The 23,205-nt window shown below is 52.5% G+C and overlaps 9 protein-coding genes across 9 annotated transcripts; 3 read left to right on the forward strand and 6 right to left on the reverse strand.

The window, feature by feature from the left end:
* Nucleotides 1-674: 674 nt before the first annotated feature.
* Nucleotides 675-1,973, forward strand: CYT1 (cytochrome c1; the record flags this gene model as incomplete). The annotated part of the gene is made up of 5 exons (XM_051448450.1): nt 675-746; nt 881-1,038; nt 1,097-1,159; nt 1,210-1,813; nt 1,869-1,973. The coding sequence occupies 5 exons, from the start codon at nt 675-677 to the stop codon at nt 1,971-1,973; spliced, it is 1,002 nt and encodes a 333-aa protein (XP_051300717.1).
* A 161-nt stretch (nt 1,974-2,134) lies between these two features.
* J4E86_007936 (uncharacterized protein) lies at nt 2,135-2,830 on the reverse strand (the record flags this gene model as incomplete). The annotated part of the gene is made up of 2 exons (XM_051448451.1): nt 2,135-2,764; nt 2,819-2,830. 2 exons carry the CDS (start codon nt 2,828-2,830, stop codon nt 2,135-2,137), a joined length of 642 nt encoding a protein of 213 aa, XP_051300718.1.
* Nucleotides 2,831-5,509: 2,679 nt separating this feature from the next.
* On the reverse strand, nt 5,510-7,787 carry PRT1 (Translation initiation factor 3 subunit b; the record flags this gene model as incomplete). The annotated part of the gene is made up of 2 exons (XM_051448452.1): nt 5,510-5,920; nt 5,973-7,787. 2 exons carry the CDS (start codon nt 7,785-7,787, stop codon nt 5,510-5,512), a joined length of 2,226 nt encoding a protein of 741 aa, XP_051300719.1.
* Nucleotides 7,788-8,247: 460 nt separating this feature from the next.
* Nucleotides 8,248-11,924, reverse strand: J4E86_007938 (uncharacterized protein; the record flags this gene model as incomplete). The annotated part of the gene is made up of 5 exons (XM_051448453.1): nt 8,248-9,634; nt 9,680-11,090; nt 11,139-11,205; nt 11,261-11,796; nt 11,861-11,924. 5 exons carry the CDS (start codon nt 11,922-11,924, stop codon nt 8,248-8,250), a joined length of 3,465 nt encoding a protein of 1,154 aa, XP_051300720.1.
* A 283-nt stretch (nt 11,925-12,207) lies between these two features.
* On the forward strand, nt 12,208-13,158 carry J4E86_007939 (uncharacterized protein; the record flags this gene model as incomplete). Its single annotated transcript, XM_051448454.1, has 1 exon — nt 12,208-13,158. The coding sequence occupies one exon, from the start codon at nt 12,208-12,210 to the stop codon at nt 13,156-13,158; it is 951 nt and encodes a 316-aa protein (XP_051300721.1).
* Nucleotides 13,159-13,175: 17 nt separating this feature from the next.
* Nucleotides 13,176-14,318, reverse strand: J4E86_007940 (uncharacterized protein; the record flags this gene model as incomplete). The annotated part of the gene is made up of 1 exon (XM_051448455.1): nt 13,176-14,318. One exon carries the CDS (start codon nt 14,316-14,318, stop codon nt 13,176-13,178), a length of 1,143 nt encoding a protein of 380 aa, XP_051300722.1.
* Nucleotides 14,319-15,060: 742 nt separating this feature from the next.
* Nucleotides 15,061-16,407, reverse strand: J4E86_007941 (uncharacterized protein; the record flags this gene model as incomplete). Its single annotated transcript, XM_051448456.1, has 1 exon — nt 15,061-16,407. One exon carries the CDS (start codon nt 16,405-16,407, stop codon nt 15,061-15,063), a length of 1,347 nt encoding a protein of 448 aa, XP_051300723.1.
* An 808-nt stretch (nt 16,408-17,215) lies between these two features.
* Nucleotides 17,216-18,933, forward strand: J4E86_007942 (uncharacterized protein; the record flags this gene model as incomplete). The annotated part of the gene is made up of 2 exons (XM_051448457.1): nt 17,216-18,173; nt 18,236-18,933. The coding sequence occupies 2 exons, from the start codon at nt 17,216-17,218 to the stop codon at nt 18,931-18,933; spliced, it is 1,656 nt and encodes a 551-aa protein (XP_051300724.1).
* Nucleotides 18,934-19,081: 148 nt separating this feature from the next.
* On the reverse strand, nt 19,082-20,506 carry J4E86_007943 (uncharacterized protein; the record flags this gene model as incomplete). Its single annotated transcript, XM_051448458.1, has 1 exon — nt 19,082-20,506. The coding sequence occupies one exon, from the start codon at nt 20,504-20,506 to the stop codon at nt 19,082-19,084; it is 1,425 nt and encodes a 474-aa protein (XP_051300725.1).
* Nucleotides 20,507-23,205: the final 2,699 nt, after the last annotated feature.

Here is a 23,205-nt window from a genome sequence, read left to right on the forward strand (position 1 = left end):
GGCTTCAGTCGGCGGCTGGGAGCGGCCAGAAGACGTCCATGGTAGGTGAAGCGGTGCATCTAGCTTCTCGTGTGCTGTGTCGCGACCTGTCCCCTGCGCCGCGAGAGCTCGAGGTCCTCCAGCGCTCTCTTCGCGGCTAGATGCAGCCTAGCTCGCATCGGGGCCGTGTCCACTATATAAGCCAGGCCGACGTCGCGTTGCGTTCTGGCACCACGCAAGAAGCTCGACGACGTCTCCCGCTCCTGGGGACGCCGTGTGTTCTGGCACTGCCCCGGCACTGCCAGTCTTGCTAGAGAGAAGCAGCCCTCGTTTGAGCCCTTTTGCAATTCCTGCATGAGCGAAAGGGTATAGAAGTAGGGCTACATTGCTGCGTATCACGGACGAAGTCTCTTCCACGCGGGACCCTCTGCACTGCCTGCCATGCCATGTGATGCCGCACTGCCAGTCGCAGCCTGCACCTCTCGAGTACACTCGCGTTCGCATGCAAGGCGATGTGCGAGAGCAAAATACAGTCCGGAGGCGTCATGGCAGCCTCGTCCAATGATAGCGCACGTGATGTGGATTAGTTAGCTTGGAAATTGGAAAATGGTCTCGCACCAGTTCTCCGCCGCATCACCATCGCCGACAACCCATTGCTCGCGTCTCCCCCAGCCCCGAGCCAGCTTCCCACGACCATGTTGGCTCGCTCACCACTGCGTACGGCACGCTCCGCCGCCGCCGCCGCCCGCAATGCCTCGAGCAAACCGGTACGCCTCCCGCATGGCCCAGCATCTCCCGGCAGCTGGCGCAAGCTGCGTCGCCGCCCTGCTGGCCCGGCTGCCATACTCGGGCCAGCCCCCGCTTCCATTGAATCATCTGGCTGACCCAATGCGTGATACAGCGCTTCGCCTCGACATGGTCCTCCGCCGACAGCGCCGCCTCGGCCTGGAAGAACAACGCCCTGCCCGCCGGAGCGACTCTCTTCGCCGTCGGCTCGACTGCCTGGTACTGGCACCTCTACGGACGCCACGTCGATGCCATGACCCCCGCCGAAGAAGGGTGAGTGCGCCCCAGATAGCCCGGCCCGCGGCCATGTACTGACGTCGTGCCTGTACAGCCTCCACCCGACCCAATACCCGTGGGAGCACGAGAAGTGGCACAAGACCTTCGACCACGGAGCGTACGTCTTCCCCACCGCACCGCACATGCCCGCCCCCTAACCTGTCACAGTCTCCGCCGCGGCTTCCAGGTCTACCGCGAGGTCTGCGCCTCGTGCCACTCCATCTCGCGTGTGCCCTACCGCGCCGTCGTCGGCAAGTTCATGACGGTTGACGAGGCCAAGGCCCTGGCCGAGGAGAACGAATACGACACAGAGCCCAACGACCAGGGCGAAATCGAGAAGCGCCCCGGAAAGCTGTCCGACTACATGCCCGCTCCCTACAAGAACGACGAGGCCGCCCGCGCTGCCAACAACGGTGCCCTGCCTCCGGATCTGTCCCTCATGGTCAAGGCCCGCCACGGCGGCTGCAACTACATCTTCAGCTTGCTGACCGGCTACCCCGAGGAGCCGCCTGCTGGTGCCGTTGTCCAGGAAGGCCTCAACTTCAACCCCTACTTCCCCGGCACTGGAATCGCCATGGCCCGTGTGCTGTACGACGACTTGGTTGAATACGATGATGGCACCAAGGCTTCGACTTCGCAGATGGCCAAGGACGTCGTCGAGTTCCTCAACTGGACCGCCGAGCCCGAGATGGACGACCGTAAGAAGATGGGCTGGAAGGTTCTTGCCGTCACCAGTGTCCTGTTCGCCCTCAGTGTCTGGGTCAAGAGGCAAGTATTTGCAGCTCCGCCACTTTACCCACATGACTAACAGCCACGACAGGTACAAGTGGGCCCCGCTGAAGACGAGGAAGATCGTCTACCAGCCACCGCCAAACAAGAGCATTCTCGACCACGTCCCCAAGCCAAACACTTCCGGCAAGACGAACCAATAGACGGAGAGGGGGTCTGTATTTGCGCGCTTCAGGAGACCCGGTAGCGGAAGCGTGTGTTTTATATCGTGTACATTGCCAGGTGCTTTCAACAATGACATTTCTTTGCGTCGTGTCATGCAATCTCCTATTTTCGATTTATTCATCTCAGACATGTTTGTTCATCAGTCTTCGTACGAGACGCTTTTTGCCAACAAACAAGCTTTGTCTATCCCGTGCCTTGCAATCTCTGACCGTAGCTCCACTTCCCCAAAGTAATTAGGTTCGCTAACTTGGCTGAAGCCCAACGTTTTGAACAGACTGAGGCTCGGGATGTTGCCCTTGTCGATTTTGACACGGAGGTAGCTCAGAGATTTGGGCTTGTCTCTGTTGTTGGCTCCCTTCGCGTACTCGTCCAGGATGGCTGGCAGCGAGGTAGATATGTACCAGATGAACGCCTGTAGGGCTTCTTTTGCTAGCCCTTTTCCTCGTGCGTCAGGCCGGGCAATCATTATCTCCAATTCGCCCACCGCGTCCATCTCCCCAGTCTCGTGTTTGCCTTGTTCCCCTGCGCCATCGTTACAGTCCTCGGACGGGTACAAAAACAGGTTCACATCCCCAATCATACGATTGGGCGTGTCGTCTATCTTGCGAGTGACTCTAATAGGTATAGAGACATCCGACAGTGCTTGCGGTGTGTGTGGCGAAGTGCAGATGATGAAAGTCAACTTATCTGCATCCCGTCGCCACGAGGACTGCATAGCGTACTCCTCCGAAAGCGTCAGCGGCTCAGAAGCTGTAAGCGTTTGCAATTCCTACACATTAATTAGCCATATATTGGGAGAGGTAGGAGGCTGGGTAGGCCTTACCTCATCTTGCATCCATTCGTGGTATGTGGGGACATGGTGCAAGCTATAAGGCACAAGGATCAGACGAGGTGTCAAGATGGCTGGATAAAATTAGCCTCGTAGCATAGGTTCAGATCTTTTCACTACATGCCTTCGCTTTCGTTGACTCTCATGGCGCCGGCAATCAAGCAATATTTTTCTTTGGTGATCGATGTTGTTCCTGCATCGCAAATCAATCAGAGATTGCACAGGCGGTATTCAAAGCTGTAAAAGCCAACTAACTATAATTCTTGCACTACAACAAATGCACACCTGCGTAAAATGGACGTAGAGTTGCGCTTGGTATAGCTGTTATCAACCTCTGTCTGCTCAGTCCACGTTATAGGAAAGTTGATTTGGCGGCAGTGTAACACCAGCGACAAACTGCAGACTTTCGCATCGCTTAAAAATTGCCCGGCATGACGTACAATTAATTATAATATACCAGACGTGTATATTTGCTATGCAACGATAATGCACGTTTGGCATTACAAGCGTTTGATGCGAAGCGGGAAAGCGCGGCGATTCTCGGACACGACCCGCTTCTATCATGTATCCTGCTCTTCCCGAGGTCCACCGCGACGTCGACCGCCAACGACTACGGCGCGCAACCACAACATACCAAGTTCTATGCAATAACATCCGCGATAATTTCCATGCGCTGTAATGGAGCCAACACGCGTTCTGGTAACGGGTGGCTGTGGCTTCCTGGGCACCGCCGTCGTCTCCGCACTCTTGAGCACCCGAAGATACGCCATCACCGTCATAGACGTTAACCCGCCTTCGCTCGGTAGCACCACCTTTACCAACACTGTACGCTATGTTCGTTGCGACATTCTGGACCCATCTTCCTTGTACAGCGTCTTTTCCGAAGCTCGACCTGCCGTCGTCATTCACACAGTGGGTGTGTTCCCTCTGGGGACGAAGCGCTATTCCATGAAGGGCAAAGGGGCCATCTTCAGGACAAACGTCGAGGGAACAAGGAATGTTGTCGAAGCAAGTAGGGAGTGCGGTACAAAAGCCTTTGTGTATACCAGTAGCGTGACTGTCGTGTTGGACGAGTTGGATCGCGACTTCAGGAATGTAGATGAGTATTGGCCCACGGGAGGTGTACATACGAGCTATGGACAAAGCAAGGTAACAAAGTTTTACTCTATTCATGTTCTCTTTCCTATGTGCAGAGAATACTGCCGATTCACCGTTGCTCTTCCTCCAATTTGTATGAAACCTCCCTGTACTGCTCTAGCCACGACACCGCACACTTCACCTCCGTACTGTATAACCAACTCATGCATAGCAGGCACTCGCTGAATCCCTTGTGCTCTCCGCAAATACGAATGACTTCGCCACCTGTGCCCTGCGCTCAGCACCCATCTTCGGTCGCAACGACACTGTGTGCATCCCTATGATACACTCATGCATCCCAGCCGGCCAGACACCCTTTATTCTAGGCACAGGGACCAATCTCCAGGACTTCGTCTACGTAGAAAACATAGCAGACGCCCATGTCCTCGCCGTTGGAAACTTGTTAAATTCGCAAACAGCTGCTGGAGAGGCCATCTTCATTACCAACGGCGAGCCGGTCACAGCGAGGGACCTTTGCATAGCTGTGTGGAAGGAGTTCGGCCATGTTCCAAAGTTCCACGTCCGGGTTCCAGAAGGATTGACATGGTGTTTGGGCTATTGTGCCGAATGGATTAGCTGGGTGACAGGGACGGAGGGTGTGCTTAGTCGGGGCATTGTGAGTGACGGATGTCGGGACCGCTATGTTAGTATTTCGAAGGCGAGGTTACTGCTAGGATATAAGCCTCGAGTCGGCTTAGAAGAGGGCTTAAGGATTAGCTGTCAGGTAAGCACACAGAGACTAAAGGGTGAGCGAGATTTAGGGTGTACTAACACGAGTAGGATTATAGAGCGAAATTAGAAGAGCGGAAGAGAACATAAGCTAGGTTACCGTAGACTAGAGTAAGTTTAGGTACATTGCATAGGTTAATCGCTAGACTGTAACATACTTGTAACTTTTATAATTATTATAGCACGTCTATATAAGGTGTACAAGCTTGTAAAATTAAGTCTATATAGCGGTCACTTAGATCCTATGTTATCGCAGCAACGCTCTCTCACATATTACTAATGTCTAACAGAAGGCAGGTCCCCACTCCTTCACGTTAGCACCCTTAATACAGCCCAAGTTCATATCAATACAAGCCTCAATTGAAGGACATCGCTTGGTCGTTAATTGCCTCGCCTATGTGCAGATTACCATTACGTTGTCTCGTAAAGGTAAGGCCGGGAAGCTGTCAGATAGCATCAAAGCAAAGAGCGACGCCCGAGCTGCGGACCATCAGCGAGACAAAGGCTGGCTCAGACGCTCAAACGACGGCTTAGGCCTTGCTTCAAGTTGCAGCTCCTGCTGACATTGCGTTGAAGCTTCGTGTGCACATTGTTACACTATCACACGCACTCGAAGTAGAACGCAAGTAAGTCCTGATTCCACCATGATCGATCTTCGAAAAACAAGCCGGCAACGCCATTCAAGGGACACATTGGAGAAGGCGGGTGTGAGTGGACGTGAGCTTAGTAACCTCGTTATCTCATATGCCCGGAGCAATGTGCTCCTAGCATGCTGGTTGAAACTGCTGTCACACAACTCGGTTCTACTCATTTGACCACCTAATTGACAACCTCTTCGGTCTCGTCGATAATCTCCTCTACGATTTCCTCAATCTCTTCCTGATGTCCATCATCCGCTTGACCAGGCGTCTCACCTTTGAGAGATGCCAGCTCAAGGTCGGCGCCCTCATCGCGTAGCCTCTGTGTAACTTCTTCGCGCCACCTGCGCCACTCATCCAGCATCTCGCGGCGAGCTTCCACCACAGCCTTGTTGGCGGAGCTCTTCTTCGCAATATCTTGTTCATCAAAGACCTTGGAGTAGTTGCGCAGATTCTTGCGGATCTCGGCTTGTTCCTCCTTGGAGAGGAGGGTCGGGGGCCGTGGGCGCCACAGGAGCTGCTTGAAGCCTTCGATGGCCTCTTCGCGGAGCAGCGTGCCTTTGAAGTCGTAGAGGTGGTAACCGTTCTCCATCTAGTGCGTGTCAGCAGAGACAAAAGAGCATAATGGTGATGATGATACATACGCGATGACGGAAGGCACTAGCGACTGTGGCGACATAGCGGCCAGTCGGGTCCCATTCAATGTCGGTGACGCCGTAGTGCTCGGCCGTATCCATAAGCTGCAAGTTGGCATTGACTTCCTTGTCGCCCTTTTCGGACTCCTCCTTTGGCCTGTCGAAGCTCATGTCCCAGAATTCGAGTTCGAATGACTGCTGCGACTGCAGAGCAGCGACAACGACGAATCGTCCCTTGGGCGACCAGTAGATGGCATTGCTGTTCTTCTTGTCAATGGTTCGGATGTGACGGAAGTTGCCAGGCGCGCCACCCTTGAGCTTCTCGGGAGCGAAGAAAGAGACGGCAGTCTTGGGGCCAACAGCGGCGCCCTGGATGACTTCGCCAGTGGTAATGAGCACGAAGCGGTTGCCCTTGGGCTCCCAGGCGAAATTGATGACAGTGTCCTTGATGGAGTCAACGACCTCAACAGGCACACCCTTTTCGCGGACACGGAAGATTTCCAAGTTGGTGGCGAGAGACTTTTTGGACTTGGAGTGGCGGTCGACCTTGACGCAGACGTAGGCAGCTTCCGACTGCCAGTGAAGCTTGGCGTCTGACACGTTGAAGAGGTTTCGGGTGCGCACAATCTCCTTCGACGGGACGGACATGAGGCCGACCTTGGCGGGGTTGCTCCCGAGCTCAGGGGTCCAGTAGCAGAAGAGCTGCTCGTACGTCTTGATGCCTTCTCTGCGGGGCGTTGCGGGGGCCCACTCAAAGTCCATGACGCCCTCGATCTTGACGGAAGTCTTGTCGAGCAAGTTCATGCGCGGCAGCTCGTAGATGGAGATGGACTGGCCCTGGGTCATGCGTGCAACATACTTGTCGTCAGAGGACCACTTGAACGTCGGCCATTGCAGCTTCTTCTTGACCGGGTTGCCCTCGGCATCGATGCCGCCAGGGACGTCAATGGTAGCAAAGGAGCGCAGAGGCTTGCCCGTGGCAATGTCCCAGATGATGTAGTTCTTGCCGTCCTCCTCGAGCGAGAGCGATGGGACGGGGTGGTTCTCGTCGACCTGGAGGGGGCGGTGGGACCAGGTGGTGAGGTACTTTTCGCTGGGGGAGAAGTCGACGAGGTTGACGCCGGGATGGGCGAAGCGCTTCTGGCGGCTCCAGGCCTTGCCGCCCCACAGCTGGACACCTTGGGCGTGCATGGAGGTGAGGTAGGTTCCCTGGGGCGACCACTGGATGAAGGACTCGGTCCAGTTCTCGCGGTCGACCACCTGCTCGGGCTGGTCCTCCTTGTCGTTCCAGAAGACGCCGACCTTCTCCTGGCGGTACATGGCCATTTGATCGCGGCTGTCGGGGTCGCCGAGCCACCAGCGCAGGTGCTCCTTGTGCTCAAAGGGCGGGATCTCGGGGGCGTGGTACTCGTCGTCGATGCGGCCCTCCTTGCCGTAGCGGTCGATGTCGGTGAGCTTGTTGACGGCCATGGTGTGCCTCTTGTCGAGGGCAGTCCCGTTGAGCTGCTTGACCGCCGCGACGGCCTCGGCGGGCGCGCTGTATTCGACAAAGGCATATCCCTCCGTCTTGCCCGCCTCGCCGACGGGCATGTGCACGCCGTCGTCCTTGACCTTGCCCACGCTGTTGAGCTTCCTCAGCACAAACTTGACGAGCTTGGCCTTGCTGTCCTCGGGCACCACGGGCAGCCCGTCGATGACGACAAAGGCGTCGAGCCCCTCGTCGAGCCGCACCTGGAACTGATCTTCGATGTCGGTAAAGTCGATCTGGCTCTCGTCGAATTCGTCGTCGCCGTCCATGGGCAGGTTCGAGTATGCCGAGGCCATGGTTGCGGTGATGGTTGCGGTGATGGTTGCGGTGATGGTTGCAGTCGTAGTTACTATACAGCGGCGGGGTGCGGTTTGGATAACTTTGCGACCCAGGTAATTTTGGTGCGCGCTAGCCCTCGAGTGGGGACCAAGGGCCCGTTAGCTCCATGCGAGGTCCGCGCCAACACTTCAGCACAGTCACGCCCGTCTGGCTCGCAGGCTGGCCACGTCGTGAATTACTCATTACACTACAGTACACACACAACACGCCCAAACAAAACCAGTTGCCGCCCGCGAAACATGGTCTATCCAACACAACCGCAATGCGCCTGATCCAACGTGCACTAGATTGCCCCCATCCGTCTCGTCACATGCACCAGGACACCCTCAGCCCGTTGACGCCCATCGCACCAGGCCGCACGCCGCCCAGGGAAGGTAGACACTACAGCAAGACACAACATGTAAGCATCGGCTAGCTCTACGAGCCGCGCTTACCTTCACTCAAGTCGACGTTCGGAGTCTTGACTAACCTTCCGCTCGCCGAGACTCGCTTTTGCAGCCGCGCATCCCGTTCGCGCGCTCGTTCCGAAGGAGAGCTGCCGTTGCCCGCCATGATGGGCGGCAAAGACGGAGCTTTCTCTGCGCTGGGTGCGGCCTGACTGCCCACCATGGGTGCCGGCCGCTTGCCAGCACGCTGCTCTGCCTTGAAGTCAAGATAGCTTCGTGCCGAGTGACCGAGGGGAATGGGCGCTGGCAGCATTGGCAGCTCGGCCCCGTTTTGCAGCAGCAGCTCCGCTACGGGGAACGCTTTGCGGCTAGGCTGCGCTGTGCCTGGGCGAGCCGCTGAGCTTGGCGAGCTTGCTGGTGATGCCGTCGCTGAAGGAGATGCTGGGTCGGCGGCTGCAAGCGCTAGAAACACGGCGTGTGTGCCTCGTGATCGGTCGCGTGCGTTTGCATTTGCCCTCAGAGCTAGAGCGTAGAGCACGTTCTGAATGTCGTTCTTCTTAACCGACGCTAGAAGCGTCTCCTCTGGATTTGCGTAGTGTGACATGTTCGGTGTTATGGGTGCTACGTAGGCTCGATCGGCGTACTTTGAAGTAATGAAATGCAGCCTTTGCTCTCTTGTCGACATTGGCCCCGGCTTCAGCCCAGGTTCCAGTCTTGCTTCCCAAATGGAATTGCTGACGCGGTTGCCGATCTTGAGCAGTATCTCGATGATATCGGGAGTGAAGGACGTGACATCCAGAGTCAAAGAACGCACCTTTGTAATGTGGGTGCCGAGTGACCGATGTATGCCACTGCATTCGATACAAATGATGATGCCGAGGTTGATGGAAACCCAGTCCACCTTGATCTCCGTACCGCAATCTGCGCACATTTTGTTGCTGGAATCCGCGTCTCTTACCTGCCTAAGCAGCTTACCTTCATCGCCAAACGCCTCCTCTCGCCGGTATCCGCCAGGTCGATCACCTACTGTGGCATGCCGCGCCGGTGCCTTGGATCCGTACGTGTTTCGATGACTTGACATTGATGGACTCTTACCCGTGAGCACTGATGCAATATCTCGGTGCGTCTGTCCAGGCAGCGAGTCTGTTGATGGCCGATCCGATTTCCCTGTCGCCTCAACAGCTGTCTGCAAAGCATTGTTGACTGCACTGATCCACGACTTCATGTCTTCTTCATTGGTTGCCTGGTACACTCGCGTGTATTGGGGGGTGATGACTTCGAAGCAAAACCGGCGATCTGCGTTGCGCGCTTCCCTTACTGAGGCCATGCGGAGGTCAATTGGTTCCATGTGCAGCTCTAGACTTTGCTTCCAGTTGGTGTACTCTGAAAGCCTCCCCTGATCAAGGACGATCCAGAACCTGGATTATGTCAGCAGGCTTCCGACTAAAAGAGGCTATACCTACTTATGCCAGGCTTGCTTGTTCAAGCCCTTGGGATCCACATGGCTTCCGGGCCTGCTGAGGGCCCACAGAAGACCTTCCTTGCGGTGCGCACCCGAACCAGCTTCGGCCATTGCAGCGGGGTCCTTTTCTTCGAGATCTCTGATTCCCTTGAACTTGTCCGGCTGCGGGGCCGCCATGGCCAGGCTCGCCTTGGTAGCCTCGGGGCTCTGCGGTAACGCTATGGAGGAGGGAATGCTTGTAGATGAGATAGTCTGGGGCGGCATGACTGTGCTTTGAAACATGGGTACAAGACTGCCCTTGCGGCCAGGAGGCGGCTCTGGATCTGACCTCGACGTTGTTTTCGGCACACTGCCTGTTGATGCTGCGGGAGATGTGAGGGAGGGCACGGGTACCTCATCGAAAGTCTTTTTAATCGTCTCCAGCGCTCGTCTTTTCTCCTCGCGCTCGGTCCTCTGGATCTGAAACTCCTTGTCTGCCTCTTTGACCTCGCAGCTCAGGGCCTCTAGGTGCGGCAACATGGTCTCAATCTTCTTCGCCGTCTCAAGATAGCGTTTGGCTTGTGCATCGGCATATTGCGTAAGGTGGGAGAGCACCTCCTGGTCTTTCCGACCTCCATGCAGGTCCTGCATGAATGAGGAGTAGTCGAAGCGCTTCAGCTCAAAGTTGCGCCTCTTGGCTTGGTATTTTGAGTCGGTCTCGGCGCGCTTCTTCTCCTTCAGTGAGTCTTGCCGTTGGCCGAGATATCGTCCTAGGTATTGATAGTAGTCTTTGCTCTCCTCCTCAAAGTCCTTGCGTTTCGTCTCGGCCTGCTTGATGTCGATATTGTAAAGCTTGTATATGGGATCAATGATGAGTTTTTGGATGTTTGTGGAATTGGACTTTTCGTAGCCCAGAATCTCCTTCGCAATCTTGTCAAAGTAGTGGTCAATGGCCGGCTGCACTGCGTTTGCATTGGACGACGAGGCCTCTCTGAGCGCGTCCATGAGGTCGGCCATGGCATTGTTGCATGCGACCTGGGCCTCCATGGCGGACTCGGCGCGTTTGAGGACCTTTTTCCACCTGGTGCGCATGTTGCCCGTCTTCTGCTCGAGCGACTTCATCGTGGCGCGAAACAGCGGCCCATCGTCGGTCTGACTGAGGTCTTCACCGGGGCGTGAGACGTCGAGCTTGACTGAGGCGGTGCCGCTCGCCAGTGTGGTGGTGTGGCTCGGTACGAGGCCCAGGCTGTGCTCGGGGATGGGTTCGCAGATGGGCGATCGCGGAGGTATCGCGTCCCACTCGCGGTCTTCGCCTGCCGAGTCGCTGACGCGAGACTCTATCGACTGGGCCGAGGGGACGCGCAGGCGGGGAGGGACGCCGAGTTCGAGGCGCGGCGAGGGCGACTTTGGGCTCTGCAGCTGGCGCGGCGTGTCTGTTGTAGTCAGCGGATGATGGGGGCAGGGCGGGGGATGATACGGACTCTGGACCCAGACGGTGAAGCTCGCCAGCGTCTCGAGGCGGTGGGCGCGCTGGTCATACTCGACGAACTGGAGGGGGTCAGCAGTTGCGGCGACGGAGTGGCAGACGAGGCGGGCTACACACACTGCAGCTGGTGCGCCAGCCGCCGGGGCGCGACTCGGGGGCGCGGGGCGGAGTCCATTTCCACGACCACTGGAACTGGACCGACGAGTGGCCGGCGGTGGAGTAGTCGCCAACCAGCTCGACCTGGGGGTTCTTGTGGAGGTTGGGGTTGGCGTGGAACTCGCGCGTGACGAGATTGTCGAGGTCGCGCTCGCTCGAGGCAAAGACAAACGTCAGGCCATGGATGTGGGTGTCGACGAGGCCCGTGGGGGCGCCGTGGGCCGTCGGGGGAGGCGTGTAGGTGGCGGGGACGGCGAGGTGCTGGCGCAGGACAAAGGTGAAGTGGAAGAGCAGCTCGTCGTCGCTGGGCAGGCGCAGCAGGAAGGCGGGCGGGCCATCGGCATGGGGCAGCGCGTCGGGGTCCTGGACGAAGTCGATGAGGGCGTCGTCGCCCGGCTCGCGCTTGGCGGCATACCGGGCGGCGGGGAAGGCGTTGGGCGAGACGTGGAGCAGCGTGCGGTTGCGGGCGTTGGTGATGGTGAGGGCGGCGACGGAGACTGCACGCGAGGGTTAGCAGGGCGAGCGGGCGAGCGGGCGAGCTGGATCGAGGCGGCGGCTTACATCGAGTCTGGTCGCGCAGATAGAGGGCGCCTGCGTCGCCGGCCTTGCTGTTGACTGCGCCCATGCCCGCTGGCAGCAGCCCGTCGAGGCGGACGAGGGGAGGCGGGATGGATAGGCGGTCGGTGGTCTGCGCGATGCGCGGTGCGCTATGCGGTATGCGATATGCGGTATGCGATATGCGATATGCGATATGCGATGTACGATATGCCGTGATCTGTCGCAGTAGCAGCATTGGCGCCGTGGCTACTCCCGCGCGCTAGCGGCGGGCATGGGCGCACGTCCGCCGTCGTCGTCGCAGCAATTTCCCTTCACTCTGCACCCCCGCTGCTGCTTCCTCGACGCCCACCATGCTGCTCCCCACGCTGCGTCACGCCCTGCGCCAGCCGCTCGCCAGCCCGCGCGCCGTCCAGTGCCGCTGGGCGCAGGTGCACGACGTCCGCTTCCTCGCCACGCACGACTCGCAAGAGCGCATCCTCGCCAAGTACCGGGACAAGCTCGAGCACAAGGCGCGCCAACAGGGCCTCAAGGACCTCGACGAGCTCAAGGAGCAGTACAAGGACAAGATCGAGGAGCTGCGCAAGCAGGCCATGGTGCCCGGCGCAACCGCGCCCCTGACGCCGCCGCCCGAGACTCCCTGGCCCTCACCTCCGCCGCCGCCGCCCGCTGCGCCAGGCTCTCCTACGGCCCCGCCGCCGGGCGTCAAGACGCTCAACTCGTTCCTCGACCTCGCCAAAGTCCAGGCGCTCCCCAGCAAGGAAGTCCAGGCCCTGTGGCGCCTACGCCACGCTGCCAACCCGCAGAGCATCCACTTCGCTGTCCCCGCCACCACCTTCTCCCAGCTCCTTCGCAGCGCCAAACAGCACCCCTCGTTCGTCCTCCCTGTCCCCCGCGAGATACCCGCCGACGCCCCATCGGCCTCGCAGCAGCCGCCTCAGACGCAGCAAGCCGCCGAGCTGCACTATCTCCAGTTCTCCCACCCGCACGTCGATACCACCACGCTCATGTTCACGACACTGGCAGAGTTCAAGCTCAGGGGCGAGTTCGCCAGTCCCCACACCACCGTCACCTTCCACCACGAGCTCGCCGAGACCCACAACTTGGTCCTGGGCCAGGGCTTGGTCACTGAGAACAGGGGCGTATCCGTCGACGACGCCAGATGGCTCGTCATGTGCATGCAGAAGTTCTACGTGCAGACGGAAGAGGGCAAGGGCCGCAGCCAGCTTCTCGACATGTTCACCCGCGGAGACAGCGCATTCCAGGTAGAGCGACTGATAGATGAGGCCGAGAAGATATTGTGATTGTACACGCCACCCGTCTACCCTCTCAGCGGGAGCACATGCTGCACTAGACACGTCTGCCTACAAAGCGGGCATTCGGGCTTCTCCCGCGCCCAGTCCCCGATACACGTCCAACAGAAGACATGACCACACGTCGTCACACTCGGATCCTTCATCTCTTCCAGGCACAGCGTACATTTCCGATTGCCGCCGCCAATCCATCCCATTGTTTCCTCATCCTCCAGCTCGTATCTTGCCTTGTCCAACGCTGGTGTCTGTGTCCACTTTTGCACGTCGGACGGCGCCGCTGTGGGCACCGCCGACGCTGCGTCGAATAGTAGCGCGTTGTTGGCGCTGTAAGCATTGGGATCCAGAGACACTTCTGCGCCGCCACCGACAATGGCCGACGTGCCTTGCGGGTGGCCGCCACCCACTGCCGCTGTCGAAGAGGTGACAGTATTGTGCACGTGTAGGTAAGCCTGTACAGCCATCTGTAGGACTAGCAATACGCCCAGGACTTCGTAGCCTGCGCGATTGTCGCCCTCGGTCACCTGGCGCGTGAAGATGTACCGGAGCCCCCATATCCGTTTTGACAGGTGGTAGTAGCTCCCGGAGAAGTAAAACGTTGCCAACGAGAGAGCGTACACGGGTGATGGCGATGTAATGGTGTCGAGGTTTCGGAGTAGGTAGTTTTGTACGCGCATGCCCAACGGTCGCCCTATCTGTGTCTTGCTCCCACTCTGCTGTGCCTGATGCTGTGCCCGTGCCTGTTGTCGTGCATGCCACCGCAAATTCGCCTCGAGCTTTGCGCGCACTCGCCGCCTGAAGGCCGGCAATGCCCTCCCGAGCACATATGGCCCCAAGATGCAGCCAAGTATGTATCCAGCTCTGCGGCCCAGCGCCGGCAGGCGTCCGCTTTCGCTTTCCACCTGGACAATGTCTGTGTATTCCTCGCCCAGGGTCCGGTTCCCTATCAGCGTCGTCAGACCGAGGTAAAGGAGTTCTCCGGCTACACGCGTCTCGGACGCATACGTATGCGACGTGCGCGCGCCATAGAGCTTGCGCAACAGCGTCGAGAGCTGATCGAGAAGCACGCCGGAGAAGTAGGCGTCTTTCTGGTGCGAGCGAATGATGTCGGGAGAGGCGGCAAAGGGGTAGGCGTAGCGCGTAGAAGACGACATGCTTGTGTCGCGTACAAGAGTGACGGTGGTCGCTGTGTTGTGTTGTTGCATGTCGCAGCTCAGCCACGACCTCGGCTGAACCCTGGAGACATCGCGTCACGTGTCGTTTGACTTGTGAGCACTCGCTCCGGCGGCTTATAGAACTCCGGTCGCGTTCTGCATATGTTACATCTAATGTATACACCAACTTACACCCTAGTCTGCTATGAGCCTGTTAAGGCCTTGATCATCAATCTGCTTCAGAGCTCGGGAGGCTGCAGCCCGCTTCCAAGGTTCTAGCGGACCATTGCAGTGTGGCGCGATCAATTCGCGTCATGTCTAATCCTTGGAGCGTCTCGGAGTTCACCTGGGCGTCATGGGAACCTGGAACTAGTACTTGAAGATGAGGAGCATGACGCGGTGGGACGATCTTGTTGGTGTGCAGTGTGGCAAACTTACAATGTTGACGAGTTCACCGGGACGAGCTTTGTTGCCCCACGAACCACATTATCCTGCGACGACATCATCAGATCTGAAACAAGCAAGGGAGGTAAGTCAATATACGTAAGCAGATCAACACACGGGTCTGTCCGAGACGCACTCCTCTTTCAACTGGCCCTGTGGATGGAATTCGAAACGTCTGATGCAGGCACATGGATACGGTGCAGATGAGGCATTGGGACATGGCAACATGCCTGGTCTTCTGACGACCAACTAAGATATTGAAGCCCATATCTACATTCAACCCATTCGCTACATCATGTCATCTTATTTCGACTTTCTTGTTCCTCCATCCAATCCGCTCCTTGTATTCAGTGACCAGGTCTGCAGCGCCCTCAAGATCTTCTTCAGGAAGCCAATCATGGCTGTCTTCGTATCCCTCCCACTTGACGAGGTAGTAGTTCTTCTCGTGCTCGTGAAAATGCGCCACGATGGCCTCTACAGCAAACTCTTCCGTTGCATCCGCTTCTGCATCGTCTTCGTTGTTGTGTTCGAGCGACTGTTGTCCCGGATACAATGTGCGCATAGATGTTATTTGGCTGCCGACGTATCCGTCCGATTCAAATTGCGGCGAAGCGGGTTGTGGGGGTATTATGTTGTCTTGGTCTGATGCAGCAAGCGCTGAATAATTAGAGGAAGACGCTGTCTGCAGAAAGACGTCCGCCACTCTGGAATCCAATGGAGCTGGGGAGCCAGAGTCTCGCGCGGAAAATGGAGCTGCCGTTGGAGCTTCTTGGAGCACGTTATCAGCAGACGGTGAAAAAGCGGGTACGATGGGGTGAAGTTGACATGGAAGAGTGCTCTCGATCCCGGATGGGCTAGAGAACGGACGATCTTTACTGCTGCCCGCATTCCCAACCTCGATTGCGAGCGATGGTAAGTCGCCTCTTGTAGATTTTGCATCATTGTCGCTGAGCGCTAAGTAGTCCACATCTTCTGGTTCGGAAGGTTCGGAAACTTCTGAAAGTTCCCGTCGAGGGACAGAGATGGATACTCTCCTGGGTATTGGTGATACCGAAAGAGCGCTGTTGGCGACAAAAGCTGAGCGTGTGGTGTTGGGCGATGTCTGCGTGGGTTGTCCGATGTGTTCGGTTGTACGATCGAACACCATAGGTTCGCTGTCTACCAGCTGCTCGTGCATGTCGTTCTTGAGCTGTCGGGAGCTTACGACGAGGCCTCTTGTTGGCTCTACACCTCTCGCCCTTCCCCTGCATTTTCCGCGTGTGGCTCTCGGTCGACCCTGTGAACGTGGGGTCGGCTCTACAGAGAAGGCGAGCGCGCTGAGCACGCGGCTCCCTTTGCTGGCGTTTGGTCCTTTGGCATTCTTTCGCAGTTGGCGACGCGCCAGGTCTTCGGCCTCGGTGCGCATAGCAATGGCCTCTGCCTCTGCCTCGAGCCTGAACTGCTCAGTTTCATATCGTTCCAGTTCAGCTAGAGAAACGAACTGCAGTATGCGTTGCAGGTCCACATCCTCAAGCTGTGTAAGGGCAATACCGTCCCGTGCACTCCCCGGTCCGCCCGTATATGTGACCTCTACGGTGTATAGCTCCCGCTTGAAGCGGTCCTCGGTCTGTCGGCGATGGAGTATTCGCGTTCGTGCATTCGACATAGGGCAGACGTTAGGTAGTCGTGCGGTGACAGTGGCAGGCTCCTTGCGAACGCGCCATAACTGGTCGTACACCTCGGCGCCAGGCGTGTATGCTTCCCACTCCCACTGCGCATATCTTAGTAGTGTTTGGTTGTGGCGATTGTCTCACGATTGTCTCGCGATTTGGCGGTAGCATACTATTCGCGTCTTGCCTCTGCCTCGTCCTCTGCCACCTCTAGCGCTGCGACCGTCTCTGCGCCCCCTGCCCGACATGCCTATTCTGTAGATGGGTCTGAAGCGATGCACCGAAGGCCCGATTCCCCGCAAAGGCAGTAATTGAAGCCACAGGTGTCCGCGTCCGTCATGATGAGAGTTGGGCGGTTGGCATGTGGCGCGATTGAGCGGATCCGTGCTCAGGTGGTTCCTGGATTCTCCCGGGCTTATGTCAGCCACCAAGCTATACCGATTTCGGGTTTCGTACCATCTGGGAACCACACGCGCAGCTCTGATCGTTGGGCTCACACAGCGGAAACTCTACTGAACCGTTCAAATAGCTCGAATCAGTTTACCTAGAATGCTGAGCGATGATTTTGGCATCAGGCACATCGGCCGTAACTCAAGACCTCGGGAGTGAAGCTTACCTAGGTAGGTACCTACATAGGTAGGTAGCGTTCACTGGAGACGGAACCATCGAATAATCTTACTGCAAATGAACTAGCGTCACTTTAGCGTACATCCGTCAGCAACCCACAGCAAGCACTAAGTGTCAGGGCCTCAGGAAATATAAGCAGTGAAAATGTCCAGTAGGTAATCAATCATAGCGCCCAACATGTCTCATTCCACACTTGGATGTCAGATCGCCCCACGATATCATCACGAATACGATTCCAGCTCATCTAGCGAGTCCGAGCTGGGAATACAAGCTTCCGCCGCCGCCAGCTCTACTCCTCTGGAGCAGCAGACCACGGGTGTCAAGACTGAGACGGTGCATGGCACCTCCGCCGCTCCCAATAGGCTAACAACGCTGCAGCGTGGCCGCACAAAGAGTAGCCGCAGGATCGTGCAAGAACAGGCGCCTGCCGGGTTCTTTCACTCGTCCATGGCCGGTGTCAGGCTACACGTGATCAGGCTCTGGCTTCGTACAAATCTCATTCTCGCCATTGCCATCATGGCCTTTCTTTGCCTTTTCTGGGGTGCACTGTTTCGTCAAAATGCAAACGTGGGGGGTCTGAACATCTCCGTTGTAGACTTCGATGGCCAGCCACCGTTTACCGGGGTCGCACCCTTCGTGGGTCCGTTTGTCACTCGCACTGTTCGCAGCATTATGGAGGAAGATGGCGTGGTGCCTGGCTACACCTTTGCGTCTCCCGAAGACTTCAACAACGACTCGCTGAACGTACGCAACAAAGTTTACGACTTCCATGCCTGGGCGGCCGTCATCATCAATTCCAACGCCACAGCAATGCTCGATGCCGCAGTGAAACTGGGGAACGCGAGCTACGATCCCTTGGGTGCCTGCCAGATCATCTATAATTCGGCGCGCGATCAAATTACCACCTCGACTTACATTGTACCCAGTATTAACACCCTCCAGAAGCGCGTAGTCACCGAATTTGGCCGCGCGTGGATCGCACATCTTCTCCAGAACAACGTTTCAGTTACGGACATGCGCCTAGACATCGCACCTCAAGCTCTCTCTCCCGGCATTGAGTTCACCGTCAACGACTTGCGCCCCTTTGGACCGCCTATCGCTACACCCGCGGTTAGCATTGGCCTTATATACCTGAGTGAGCAATGTTCCTGTACGAACCGCATGTGACATATACTAATATCTTACACCGCTATTTAGTCATCATCTCCTTCTTTAGCTTTACGTTCTTCCTACCTATCCATCTGAAGTACCTCTCGCCCAAAGGTCATCCACCGCTGCACTTCTATCAGCTTATCGTGTGGCGCTACATCGCGACGGTCGCATCTTACTTCTTTCTCTCTCTCGTCTACTCCTTTGTCAGCCTCGCCTACCTTATGCCCATGGACCGTCCTACTGCCTCCCACAATCAGCCTGCCGGTAACCCTAACGCGTATGGCAGAGGTACCTTCTTGGTATACTGGATGGGCAATTGGATTGGAATGATTGCTTTTGGCCTTGCGAGCGAGAATATGGCCATGCTGCTGGGCTCCCCTTGGACGGCGTTGTGGCTCATTTTCTGGGTCATCAGCAATGTCGCCACTGGGTTTTATGCCCTCGAGCTTGCACCGAGCTTTTATCGCTGGGGCTATGGTTGGCCGATGCACAATATCGTCGAGCTCACACGGTCAATCCTGTTCGATCTGCATCCACGAGTTGGCTTGAACTTTGGAATCTTATTTGCCTGGGCTGTGGTAGACTCAATCTTCTTCCCGCTTTGCTGTTATTATATGAAGTGGAACACTGCGCGGGTTCGCAAAAATGCAGCCAAGGCCGAGGCGGATTGGCATGCCAAGATGGACAAAGAGAGAGAAGACCCCGGCCTATTAGCAAGGGTCACTACGCTCAAGGATAAATAGGAAGGATAGTGCAAGAACGTCGCAAGTCATGATCTTCCCATAGATCGCACGGAACATATTCCCTTGTACCCCCCCAATCCTAGTCATCCTGAACACATCGCGGCAACGCACGAAAGGTAGGCCGAGGAACGCTCGATGCAAGCTACCTCTAGACTTTTGCCTTCCAGTCCCAGCCTACCAGCGACACCCTAGTAGCAAGTAAAAGACACCCTCCTACAAAGAAAGACAGACCCGCCCAAACATTCGCATACGTGTAGTTGCCATTGTGGCTCTGGATGATCGCTCCAGCTAGTGGCGGACCTGTAAAACTCGATATACTCACCACGGTGAAGGCCATGCCCATCCTCACCCCAGACTTCTTCAGATCTCTCTCCTGACTCATACTTCCGATTACCGCAGGCCAAAGCGCCTGGATAACGGCGCTCCCGCTTCCATATATGACAGCAAATATGTACAGGGTGACGATGGAGTTAATTCTAATCCATACGAACATCATGATACCACAGACAAACGCGAACGGTATAAGAACGTTAAGCCCACCAACCTTGTCGGCATAGTAGGTCGGCAGTAGGCGAAAGATAAACCCCATGCATACTTGCACGAGAAGCAGATTGATACTTTGCTGGTAACTGGCACCAAGAACATTTCGCGCATAACTTCCAATGTAGAAGAAAGCGAAATACAACCCCCAGAAACTGAAAAAGGCACCAGCACAGTACAGAGCATATGGCAGTTCCGTGAAGCTCGCCCAGTCGACCAATGGACCGCTTTTCCTGGGAGGGAGCCGGGTACGGTACAAGCCGATGGTGATGGCATTCATGAGCAACATGATAAAGCCGATGATGCGTATCGTCCATGGAAAGCCTAAGCTGGGGAGACATTGCTGCACAATAACCGGGAATATGACGCCCCCAGTGCAGGACCCCAGCGCTGTGAAGCCCAGCGCAAAAGCACGACGCTTGACAAAGTAAGTGGAGACAAGGGCCATGGACGGACAGAATTGCAACCCATTTGCAATTCCCAGACATACGCCCTGAGAGAGAAAGACATGCCAAACACTTTTGCTCTCCGCCAAGGTAAAGATACCGAGTAGCTGAAAGCACGCACCAGCGATGTAGACCGGGCGAAAAAGTCCAGCGTCCGTAGCACGGCCTGTAAAAGTGCCAAGGAAGAAGAGAAGGAATACCTGAAGCGATCCAATCCAGGAAATGGTCGAAGAAGCTATGCCGAGTGTGTTTTCGTAGTAGGTCTGATACACGCCGAATGACGTGAAGAAGCCAAAGGTGGTCAGGATAGTTAGGTGCGTGCATAGGACTTGGGTCCAAGCTGTGAGGCCACCATCGGGAGCGGGGCCTGGGTCGAATGAAGCTGCCGATCGACGCGAAAGTACGCGGGCGAGAGCAGGCTGGCTTGGCTTGTCGTGTGTGTGCCTTGCATCTTGATGGCGAGCTTCAGCATTCAGGGTGGCTTCTTGTATCTCAATGTCGCGCGCGCCAGGCCATGTCTGAAGGTTGCGACCCATGACAGTGTTCAAGTCTGCAACCTCCTTCGCGTCGACGCGTTGACTGGCCATTTGTGCAGGGTAATCGCGATAAAGACCAACTACGGGCGAAGAAAGACGTTTAATACCGTGGGGGATGCTAGTGAATAGAAATCTAGGACGTGCAGAACGGGTTGGTTTTCTTAAGCCTGTTAAGATTTAGCGTCTCCGGGAATAAGACAGTCGCAAAGTATTACCTAATGCACGTAAGCGCGTAGATAAGATACGTAAGATAAATCTATCTAATATATAGTAGTAAAGTATAGTTCTTAGATAATTATTAAAAGAAAAAAAGCTTTTAAATAAATATAAAAGTAAACTTTTTTTAATAGATTTATTATAAACGTATATAAATTATAGCTAAGATTAATACTAGAAAATATAAAATATACTAAAATATAAATAAGCTAATATTACTATAAAATCTTTATTATAGATTTTTAGATTTATTAACTTACTAGAGTATAAATTTTACTTTAGTAAATAAGTAAAATTATACTATAGCTCTATATATAGTACTATAATTTTCTACTTCTAGTTTAAGATACTAATCTTTAAGTAGAAGTTTTATAGTCTACTTATAAGCTAGCTAGTATAAGCTTTTATTAGCTATATACTTTATACTATATATTATATACTTATTATATTACTTCTATCTTAACTTTTTTACTTCTATTTAGTATTATAAATATATAATAGTCTTAGACTTTGCCTAAGCCTAGACTAGAATAGAGAAGATATAGATAAGATTTAGACTTACTATATAAACCTCTAGATTCTATATATAGCTTTCTAATCTCTAAGCCTTATAATATTCTATTTACACTTAGTATATTCTAACTCTAAGGCTAGTCTATAATAAAATATTATATCTTATAGTATATATAGTAAGTTAATATAATATATTATATTAAATTACTACTATAAGTTAAGCTATATAAGATTTTAATATCTATTAGCTTTACGTATAGTAGTAATCTAATATAAGTATTATATAAATTTACTATATTAGTTTATAAAATACTAATATACTATTATTATATTATTTTTAATAGCTAATTATATTTTATAAACTTAACTAATTAGCTTTTATACTTTTATTCTAAGTTATTTAGATATAAAACTTTACTTTATAAAGAATAAGTAATATACTTAAGTACTATTTATTTTTAGAGCTAGTTTATTTAGTAAGTAAGTTATTATATATTTCTTAGTAGATTCTAACTTCTATAGCTACTATTCTACTATCTAGATAAACTAATACTTTTTATAGTATCTAATAAGCGTATATTCTAGTACTTTAACTTTTTATTTAGTTTACTCTATATTACTAGTTCTACTTACTAAAAATAGTCTACTAATAATATTCTATCTAACTATTTATATTTAATTAAGTAATAAGAACTTCTTATATATTTAAAGTTTAAATATAGATAAAAACTATTTTAGTCTCTAAGCTTTTAATTATTTACTTTACTTTATAAAATTAAATATATTACTACTATTCTAAAAGAAACTTTAGTAGAAACTAGCTAATAGATAGTTTAATTAGTCTTTTACCTTTATACCTAAATCTAATAATTAATTTATATATTAGAACTACTATAAGCTTTTACTAAAGTTTTCTCTAGCTTTACTCTATTTAAGTATAGTTTACTATTTTTTAGATTCTAATAGCTATACTCTTACTTAAATTCTTCTAAAGATATTAGAATTAGTTAATAGTATATCTTTATAGATTTCTAACTTTATTTACTTTTATTACGTACTTAGGCTTAATATCTAAATACTTATATAGATATTAGACTTCTTAGTTTATATTTTAAGATAGGCTACTTATAGCTATTATACTAGTATTCTAGTAGATATATAGATTTTAGTCTAGACTAGTAGTATATTATCTTCTCTATAAGGCCTCTCTAAAGAAAAGTATATAATAGAAACTTTTATTCTACTATCTAAACTAATACTAGTTTATTTATAAAAGAGTATACTAGATAAATATCTAAATAAGTAACTATAAGTAAGTCTAGCTATAAGCGCTTTTCTTTTAATAATTTTATATACTATTTATTTTTCTTTCTAAAGTACTTTTTATTTTTTAATTACTTTACTTATATACTATTAGTGTAAAGATTATTTTAAGATAATCTAAGAGTTAGTTCTTAGAGAGTAAGTAAGTAAAGTAGAATAAGGTAGTATACTAGTATAATTAGTAGATTAATATAATAGTATAAGAGTATAATAGTATATTTAGTAGAATAATATAATATTATAAAGAGTTAAGAAAGAAGTATAATTTTTAGATTAAATACTAGAGTCTTATATAAAGTTAAATATACTAAGCTATAAGAGTTTAGTGTCTAAGCTATAAACTTAATAAGTATTACTTTACTTAGTAGTACTTAGTTATACTAAGAGTACTAAGCACTAAGTAGTCTTATAGTCTAATTAGTATTACTTAGTTATACTAAGAGCACTAAGTACTAAGTAAGTTACGTAACTACTTATAGCTATTAGATTATTATTTTAGATATACTAATATTTATAAAACTTTAGTTTCTAAGTTTCTTCTTTAAATTATAATACTATTCTCTTTTCTTTTAGTAAGTTATTCTTAAGTTATATAATAGTAGTAAAGCTTAGCTTATAACTAAAATAGCTTTACGTTATAAGTAGTGTTAGCTACTTTACTTTCTATCTTACTATATCTAAGTAGAAACCTCTTACTA

Source organism: Alternaria arbusti, assembly GCF_024043155.1.
Source record: "Alternaria arbusti strain BMP 1465 chromosome Unknown scaffold_11, whole genome shotgun sequence".
Classification (NCBI taxonomy): Eukaryota; Fungi; Ascomycota; class Dothideomycetes; order Pleosporales; family Pleosporaceae; genus Alternaria; species Alternaria arbusti.